The sequence below is a fragment of the Andrena cerasifolii genome, chromosome 5 (assembly GCF_050908995.1).
Source record: "Andrena cerasifolii isolate SP2316 chromosome 5, iyAndCera1_principal, whole genome shotgun sequence".
NCBI lineage: Eukaryota > Metazoa > Arthropoda > Insecta > Hymenoptera > Andrenidae > Andrena > Andrena cerasifolii.
Genome location: NC_135122.1, coordinates 8,035,680 through 8,045,342, shown reverse-complemented (window position 1 = coordinate 8,045,342; position 9,663 = coordinate 8,035,680). Strand labels below are relative to the sequence as shown.

Sequence of the window (9,663 nt, the reverse complement as noted above, 5' to 3'; positions counted from 1 at the left end):
TTTCGAGCCTCTTCAGCTTCTTTCGGTTCTGATGAAATAATGCAGCAACTTAGTAACGTTGGATTCGCTCATTTTGCGTAACCATAGGCAAAGTCACGTGCCGGCTGTTCATTGAAAATCTATTAGTGTTGCCTTTACTAACAACGTAACGGCAACTCCACGAGACTTACCATTCACCAGGCTGGGATATGGCTTCAAGAATGGAAACGGCGGCAACGTTGTACGCGATGCCTACACTGACACCTAAATTGAGAGTCACTTTAAGGCTAATTCACACTTTGAAGACGTGAAATGAATTATACAATTAACACTTCCATCACAAACATGTTATCCTCCTACATCGTGTTTCACTGGTATCATAAAAACGATCCAAGCGTTTTCCGAAATTCATATTTGCCTTTGTCCGTAATGAAAATCCAGACGAAATGAAATCAATTGATAAGCCAAACAAGAGTTTATTACATATTTTCGAAAGGGAATATAGGAAAGTTGGGTCGGAGCATTTTGCTTTCCGTCAATTTGCTCTATACCAAAGAGAGTAGGTAAAGAAATGGTGATGTATGTATTAGCTTCAAGTGAAAAGACCTTTTATCAGTTTTTCTTAGAAATACAATTGCACACATAATCTTCTAGAAGCGCACACCGTTGAAGTGTGGATCACACTTTGTAGTCGTCCTCCAGAATTGCCAAGGCACCAGCATGGTGGTGCACTATCTTAGAAAATGATAGAGAACAATTATAAGGGAGGACAGAGAATTTTGATGGCTCGAGAGATTGAGAGAGGTTCCACGCATTCATACTTACATATTTATAGCTTTTGGACTAGCCGGGTTTCAGGGGACTACGAAACGCATCTGCTGCTCCAAGATTGGTCTGCTACTGCGCAAAATATCCATGGAGCTCTTGCCGTAACCTGCGTGGCAACATTGCGCCCTTCTTCCCTCAAGAAAGTAGCAATGGATGTAGTGTCCCGCAATCCCTTTGATATTAGATATGCCTCCAATAGCGGTTCGATGTATACCTATACTTGTAGATCGAGTGCCAGCTATGGTATAAATTCCCCTCGCTGCAGTTACTTAGATCGAAAATACCACCACTCCCACGTTACTCTTCTAACCAGTTCAATACCCCGAAATGTTCCTCGAAGAAACCAATTTTCCTCACCTAATTTTATACCGTTTATACCCAATTTCTTATGAAAGCCATACGTGTTCTTTCATGATAAATTGGGAAGACTCAGACGATGATGCATTGACATCCAATTTTTATAAAAATACATTACAAACTCGGAACGTATATACGTACATACATTCACGTAAATTCTAGAGCTTTCCATTGAATTGTGAACCTTCCGAGAGTTCGCTATTAAATGCCCGATCGAAGACTCCACTGGACATACAATATCTGAAGCAACACGCGCGTCGTTGCTTTCAATTACATCGTTTAGGTTTAAAGGCTTAAAGACTTTAACGGGCGTTCGGTGCATTCCTGGCTAAAATCACAGTAATCGTGTATCAGTCTAGAAAATTGCCAGGGTCTTTTATCAGCGTGGTTATCGCGCCTATAACTTCATTGTTTCATGAGCCTCGTTGCTAACGGTATCGGAGCATGTATCCAATTAGACAGGAGATTCCTATCATTATATTTAGGTAAGTTTACGTGACTGAACATTCAGCGCATTCAACGGGGGTCGGTTTTGTTTTATGACTACATTATCAGTCGCAGATCTTATCTGGTTTCAGTAGGTTTATTTTCTTTTGCGGTACCAAAATGGCTGCCGCGGAAACCGCAGGCAGGTAATACGAAACCATTGAACTACATTTTCTACGGGTTAATCACCGACAATGCTCGACTCCTGATAATATTGCATACATTAACTGCGATATTTTTAACCACGCGTTGTCAAGCTACGTTTTATCGAACGACCATATTCTTCCGTCATTATCTACCATCGATGGTTGTGAAACCAATATCTAAACGATAGGTTGCCAGTCACTTGGAAGCTGTGACTCCTTTATTAAATCATATATACCTTCGTATGTACTTCCATATGTATGTGATCGATGAAGATTATAGTTCCTTAGGTAGCTTTTGGTTTCATCTACTTTCATTTCATGCTGCGGCTTCTTGGATACACCAACGTTAGTTGAAAAACATGCCTATTTTCTCAATTATCGCTTGAACTTCTTGAGATATTTAAATAATGCAACTATAAGATCTTCATAAGAAAAGTGTTTATTTATCTCTAAATATACAAAAATTGGAGTAAACGTGTACAATTCTGCTTTGTATAAAGTAGCTCTTAGTGTTTTATTCGTGGGAACGATGCTGAATATTTAAAATTAATTGAATTCTCATTCTCAACAACTTATATTTAATGTGTTTTCTAATTTGAGAACACTTGTTGTGCATTAAAAACATGGCTACTAATAGATGGAACCTTGGAGGCTAAGATGAACGCCTCTGAAAATTGAAAGAACCGGCATCGTGACCCGCTCACAAAGTGGAGGGGATCTGAATGCTGACACGGCGCCATTAACAGTACGCCTACTGACTCCTGCATGGGAGTGTTTGCCAGCCGTGAGATATTTCCTAAATGCTTGAGACGTTCGAATATTGGTGATCATAGGCCACGGCATCGCCGCAGAGAATTCACTTAAGAAATTTTTTTTCAAAATAGTAAGTAGACTTCCAGAACTGTAAGAACCATTCGAAATCGTACCTTGCGACACGCCACATGGTGCGCATGGTAAAGTGAATCGTCGACTCGTATAATGTGTGCGTGTAAAACATCCAAATATAATTCCAGGCTTCGTTTACGCAATAACACAAAACGTTCAATTCAATCATTTCTTTTATCCATTGCTACTCAGTTCCTAGATAAAGCTGCTCCATTCTGATACGTTTCTGGACAAGTTTCCTTCACTTTTCATTTTAACGTTTAACTGTAGAATTTTCGGTCATTCTGGTACTGTACGTTTCGAAGTATTGAAAAATGAACATTGCAGACTAAAAATTTGTCGATTGTGCTATATAAAAGTTATTTTTCGCTCGATTTGTGGGTAATTTCACCAGTTGGTATCTCGGTGTGTAAGTTGGTAGACCTGTTGCGCGTCGACGCCCAAGCATCTGATGCACTAATAACAACAAGTGGGTGGAGTTTATTAGTGGGATCATCCACGCTCTCTGATAGTTCATAAGCACAGCAAAGATCATTAATGTGAATCTCAATTTTGACAGAAACATGGCTGTTTTGGAATCCTGTTGGTCACCATTTGTCTGGACGAACAGTGTTAAGACAGGATGCAAAGCTATTGCTTTCTACACGATTGTAAGTATTTTTATTTATCAATTATCAATTTATCAATTAATCTCTCCTTTTTATGTATCTTTACCCCTTGTTTCAGGCCGTCAGTATAATACTTGTTACACTGATCTGTTACCAATTAAATGGAGGTGATTCAACGCAATTGTATAATCCTTTATTTGAAGCTGATATCAGAGGATGTAAGTTACAGTGCATACCGATACAACTATACACCGTTGGTTATGCGTCTTACACATGAAATTTTTCAGCTATGCAAGTTGTTGGAGGCTTCTTCATCCTGTATTTTGTTCTCTTAGTCATATCAGCATTATGTATAGTATATGGATTGAGAGAAGGAATACGAGGATGGTTGCTCCCTTGGCTCATACTATGGTTCATTGCGTGCCTATTTCAACTAGTCTTCGGACTTTGGCTTGTAGGAGGTTACTATATCTACGTAAGTTACATCGTTAGAAGAAGAATATTGGTATATTCTAAAGAGATCCAAGCGCTGATATTTTGATATTCAATTTCTAGCTCGACGCGGCGTTTGCAGCAATGTGCAACTGGTTTTGGATGTCGTACAATGTAAGTATTCAATGATCTATGCATCGCATATTCTTACTAACTGTATCTTCACATCGCACGTTCGTATGTTTGCAGATATATTGCTGGTTAGTTGTTCTGTCGATGTACAAGATAATTGAAGAATTGCAGTCTCCAAATATAGAGCTTCTGTGGCCCTGAGTAGTCGTACAACAGTAGTTATAAGACACAGAGTACATTAATTGACACCAAAGTAAGATACAGTGTTTTTACGAATTGATTAATACTCTTTCTATTTTATACATTTCTTTAAAAGTTAGTCAGTCAACAACATTGCTTGAAAGTCACTTGAACACCGACAATATTAATTATTTATGTTAAGATATTTAATACTACCGTTGTTGCAAGTACGTAAGTAGCATACTTAAGTGTCAGTAATGTACAAGTAGTTGAATGTCTGGAAAGTTTATGACTTCCTCGTTACAACAGAAGACTGACGATGGTCTGAGGAAACATCCGTCCAAATTACAAAGATCTTTGTACTTTTGTTTGACAAATTTCAGTAACAGAGTTTTGTAATCGGTTGCTTTACACAACCAGAAGAATATATGTTTGTAATAAACTTTTGTAAGAAAGACAAACATTCTGGTATCAATTTGTTACTTGAAATTGGATATTCCGCAATATTTGTGGAAAAATCATGTACAATCAACTCGTGACAAGGAGGTTAGTACTATTTATGTTTAAAGTTAATATATTTCGTGAATAAGCGATCGTTAATGTTACAAGTACCCGAGACTCAAACGATATTATGTTCGTTGTATTATGAAAGAAGAATGTCGACATCTGATTGTAAAGTAAGCAAATCAATAAATTTCGAAGTAAAGAAGCAACGAACCTAAGAATAGAAGAATTCGTCATTTCTGTGCATTCTGGAATGGACCTTTAGTGTCATGTCGAGGAATTCCGAGATCTTCCCGTTAATGACAAGTATATTAGAAACTTGCTAATATAAGCTTTAATAATGATTACTTACTGTGACATACATTCACTGAAAATTAACAACTGCATAACGAGTACGGATAATATTATTACGACATTTACGACGCTTAACCGCTTACTTACAACGGTTGAATGGCGGTAAAAGTCGTACTACTGCAAATGAAACACGAACTAGAAGGAAATCGTCGCCACCTAGTGGACGTTTCGGAACTAAAGTTCGAGATTTTGAAGTGTTGTACAGATGCGGTAAAGGACAAGGTACCAAATATCTAATGTAGATTTTTGTCACAAGGCTCAGGGGATCTGATGAAAATAAATTAATTTAATGAAAATAATAAGTAACCATATGAATTTCGTACCTCTATGAGTGCCATAGACTTAGAGGTTGGAATACATTTTCATAGATGGCACAAAGATGTATTCGATAGACCGTTTTACTTTATCGCAAATTTAAAGGAAATATTGTCTGTTGGATATTGTTCAAACCGCAGTTAAATGATTGTTTAGTAAAAGTATCTTTTCCGATAATCAAGTAAGTTAAATTCAAACTTTAATAATTTGTCTTGAAATAACGTGAGTTACTGAATCACTGAACTATGATTCTTATAGATGCAATGATTTTTGAAAAAAATGTTTAATACTATTATCATAATATTAAAATAATATCTGCGTAATAAACGTTCGTGTTATGCGGTCACTGATGAAGCGTGTATAGATTGGTGCATAATAATCTGATGCAACAGAGTATGCACTCAATCAATTGCGGATGCAACGCACTTTGTACCGTGTAATAGAATTTTAAAAAGCGCGATTAATGTATTCTCATGGCGCTCGAAGTGAATAGCAAAGTAGAGGAGCCCTTATGACTGTCAATTTGAGTTACTGAACGCAATAAGAACAACTTGTTGAACTTTATGGCCCTACTTTTACCAGAGATTCACAGAGAGATGAATCGGATAAGTGAAGGAACAGATGTAATGCATCGAAGAGCGGCAATATTTGTTGCCATTTTATTGTTTATGGTATCGGCCTGCCCTTGAAATAATTTTCCCGGCAAGATCAAGCACGTACGCCTAAGTTTGCTGACACCGCGTTTCCACGATCGTAGGTGCAGCTTTATTAAAAGAAGCGAGGCACTTTCTAAGCCTCTCTCAAGTTGTCGTGTTCCTGATACGGTGATTAATGACGACTCGAGAAATCCTCCCTCGCGGACTACCGTGTTCGCGTCTGTCGAAGTCGATATTAATGGTCCAGTCCTAGTGAAATGTTTCGTATCTTGCATGTAATTAGCGATTCTGCCTGTCCTCGGCGGAGAGAGCGAGCGCCTGACAAATTTTACCACGAGGCGATGCTCCCCGCCCATGCAAATTAAGATAATGATCGTTAATGGTGACACAAAGCGTTTCGAGAAAGTTTTATTTATTAGCCTCTATTAATAATATCCCAGCGGAATTAAATTAACGTCATCGCTTGTCGAGCCCGTTGTTCTTGCCCAAGACATAAGTTCAAACCTGGTGGAACTGTTTCGTAAGCTGATTCAAGACTCAATTTATATGAAACTGACTCGAGGAGAATTGACCACCGCCTCTCACGAATTTGTATAAGAATTTTTTTACAGCAGCTACGAGTTCTTTCCTTCAAATGCCAGATGATCCACCGCGCGTATATATCCCCGCTTGGGCGCGGAACGGAAAACGTCAGCAGAGAACGGACGGAGGAAAATTTACAACCGCGGATATTCTTTTCGACGCGACTTTCGACTGTCGACAATGGTTTCATGAAAGATGGTAGGTATAATAACGTGCAGTCTTTATTGTCACGACGATACTTTCACTTCTCGAGCCGACCACACCCGGGGCAATCGATCTCGATGATCATAAGCATCTATAAACATTCGTGCTACGAAACGATACCTCGTATTTACGACGATTCGATATCCACTGGACTAACGGGAGGAAACGTTAACTGCAAATTGAAACCGCTCGTTTCGCGGTAATCGGAGCTAAACGCTCGCTGGATCTCGCGAGCAAACTCAATCCCGAAAATTGCTTCTGTAATTGCGCCGAAGTAAGAAATGCTATTCAATCACCGACGCGTTACTACTTCCGTTGCACTTTACTTTCTAATCTGTCTTCCAAGACGTACACTCCTAGATCTCTCGAAATATGTGATCGCATTTTATGTTTACGACCTTCGAAGCATTCTTACAATTTCCGATTCTATTAATGCGGCTTATAAACCGTGTATTTCTCCACCAGTGCCAAATCTCGGTGCCAAAAATTCCCCAATATTATCGCGCACGCTGGCAGCAGATAAAGGACAAAGAACTGCAACGATAGCCGTCGGATCGCCGGAATCGGCATTGAATGCACGTCGAGGAGTTTCACGGTTGTTCGCCGTGCAGGTAGCGTTCCTCGCAGCGCCGTCTTTCCTTTCCCGATAGCTCTACATGCGCATACAGGCCGCATTAAATTGTAGGCGGCCACAGAAGTGCTGATAAGACTGATACCAGCGCACGGGGCGTCCATAAATGGCGTGTAAAAGTATGAATGGAACATTCTTCTTCCACCGATAAAGCGACGAGAAAATGCCCCGTGCTCCTTTATAGCACCGTTCCAATCCCCCCGTCCGCGTTTCAACGCTGCTGCGCCGTAGATCAGGCTTCCACGATGAATTATTAAATTCCCCGATGCCGTGCACCGTTCGCCACGCACTCGCCGCGGAATCAATTTTATAGGCGAAATTATATTTTAATAGATATTCATTACACCGGGCTCTCCTCGACCGGCGCTGGTGTATCGGGCGTGTATAATGCGTCACGGTTAACGGTCAAGAGAGCGATTAGATCTTTTTACATCGTAGCAAGTGGTAGGACTTCTATATCGGAATAATTCTCCAAGTATCCTCGAACACAATGCAGGATATGCAAAGTTTATGGAGACAGGAGGAATTTTGAAAACGGATGTGTACCTCTAACTAACCTCGTTAGTCAACTAGCCCCTGGTCTCCCCTACTGCATTTGGGCAAATGTTTCATGGATTATTCTAATTTAAAGAACTGTCAAACTCCAAATTCAGAAGAAAGTTGGGTATTAACTAGGTAATAGCTAGGGTATTAACATCTGTTAATTGGAAATTGCGCGCACCGAACGTGCCCAGTTTCAATCGTATTTACATGCTCGTAATCGTCGAGACGGAATCGATATGGGATGAAGCGGCATACTATGTGCGCGCATAGTTACAAACGTCGTTATAAGATCATTGGAGCATGAAACTTCGAACCAGTCCCCGGCCGCGCAAAGCGAACGACGCGAATTCTAACGATGACACTCCGCTCGTTTCGTAAGTCCGCTGTCCGCTGATTCGAGGTATCAGATAAGCTTTCAGGGCTTAAACTTTCGCTGTCCGCTGGTCGCGACACGTGTAACGAGACGCGACAGAGTTAATTATTGTTTCAGTTATTGCACGGACGACACGACACTCGAGCCCCGTCCGATCGTGTTCTAAAAACGCGGGACATGCTTATGGTAATGCGCTTAACGTGTCGGCGGATTTTGCAAAAATTCCGTACAGGGTAACCGGGAAGGAAAGAATGCCGCGGGACAAACGAGTGGACTTTGAAAAGCTACGTCCTATCGCGCGGGTCGAGGTAACTTCGCGCCAGAAGATCGGCAGAATCGTTTGTCCCGTGGCAATGAGAGCAACCATGCAATTACCGGCACCCATTACACATTCAGTTGCGAATGAAATATTCATTGTAATCCTTGAATCAGGCCATCATACAGAGCCAATCATGGAACAGCTCAGGATGAACACTTTAGAAGGAGGAAGCCAATCGTTCTCCATTCCTCGCTGGGACTAACTCGAGTCCTCTCGCTAGAAAGCTCATAGATTATTCAGCTTTACAACCTAGCCATCTTGCATACAAATGTAATCACACAAATCTGATCACCGGAATCAGTAATTAAGCCAGTGTGTCTGATGTAAAAATAAATCTCTTTGGCGGGGTACTTATCATCATTTGCATCGAAACTGCGCGCGACTCTTGCCAGCCGGCCGCGCGTTTCTTATGTCGTCCATGCTACAATTTATATACATATTAATGGGCGCAGCTTGGATAAATAAATAACGATAATCGAAGCGGTTTCACGGCCGGATCGATGGCATTTTTCCGACGGCAAGTGTTGAACTGTGCAAACGGGGGGGCGAAGCTGATTGCGACACGCGCGATGCATGCAACGACGCGTTTCTCGCTTTATGTACGCGCGACATAAACTGAATGTGACTGGCTCCTTCCATCTACGCGCGACTGGTCGTGATCTTTTATGAAAGCATAATGCTCGCCCAGCAGATCCACCTCGGGATACTTCACAGTCATTACGAGCGATTCCGCTCCTTTTACCTCGCTCTGTGTCCCGCCACGAACCTCTCCCCTTCGCCCCTCTCTCTCTCCCTCTCTCTCTGCCCTTCTTTTTCTTCATTATTCGCGTTTCGCGCGGCGGAATCGTAAATCGCGAAACCGGCTTAACGAGCGGTGGACAACGAGTCGTGAAACGGCCGAGAAGGGGACCCCGAGGCATGGCCAAACGCGCCGATCACCGATCGGTCGCGGCGATTATAATTGCGCGAGACGAGGGTGAAATCCTTCGAGCACCTACTTATACTCGGCCAGCGAGGATTTCAGGCAGGATCTCAGCCTTTCCGCGATGGACACCTTTGAACTCCTTCGACGTTCAGCCATTCCAACGTACGAATGACGTACCTGATAATCTCCATTAGCAAACGTTCCAGGCACCCTCTCTCTTGGAA

General features: G+C 41.4%; 1 protein-coding gene across 3 annotated transcripts; it reads left to right on the top strand.

Moving 5' to 3' along the window:
- Positions 1-2,319: 2,319 nt before the first annotated feature.
- Positions 2,320-4,742, top strand: Pasi1 (septate junction component pasiflora 1). Of its 3 annotated transcripts, none has more exons than XM_076812992.1 (6): positions 2,320-2,679; positions 3,241-3,331; positions 3,408-3,507; positions 3,577-3,764; positions 3,845-3,895; positions 3,971-4,742. In XM_076812992.1, exons 2-6 carry the CDS (start codon positions 3,245-3,247, stop codon positions 4,052-4,054), a joined length of 510 nt encoding a protein of 169 aa, XP_076669107.1. In that variant the 5' UTR covers positions 2,320-2,679; positions 3,241-3,244; the 3' UTR covers positions 4,055-4,742. The 3 variants fall into 3 exon arrangements, with proteins under 3 accessions (XP_076669107.1, XP_076669106.1, XP_076669105.1); XM_076812991.1 differs by lacking the exon at positions 2,320-2,679 and adding an exon at positions 2,742-3,150; XM_076812990.1 differs by lacking the exon at positions 2,320-2,679 and having other exon boundaries at positions 2,745-3,331.
- Positions 4,743-9,663: the final 4,921 nt, after the last annotated feature.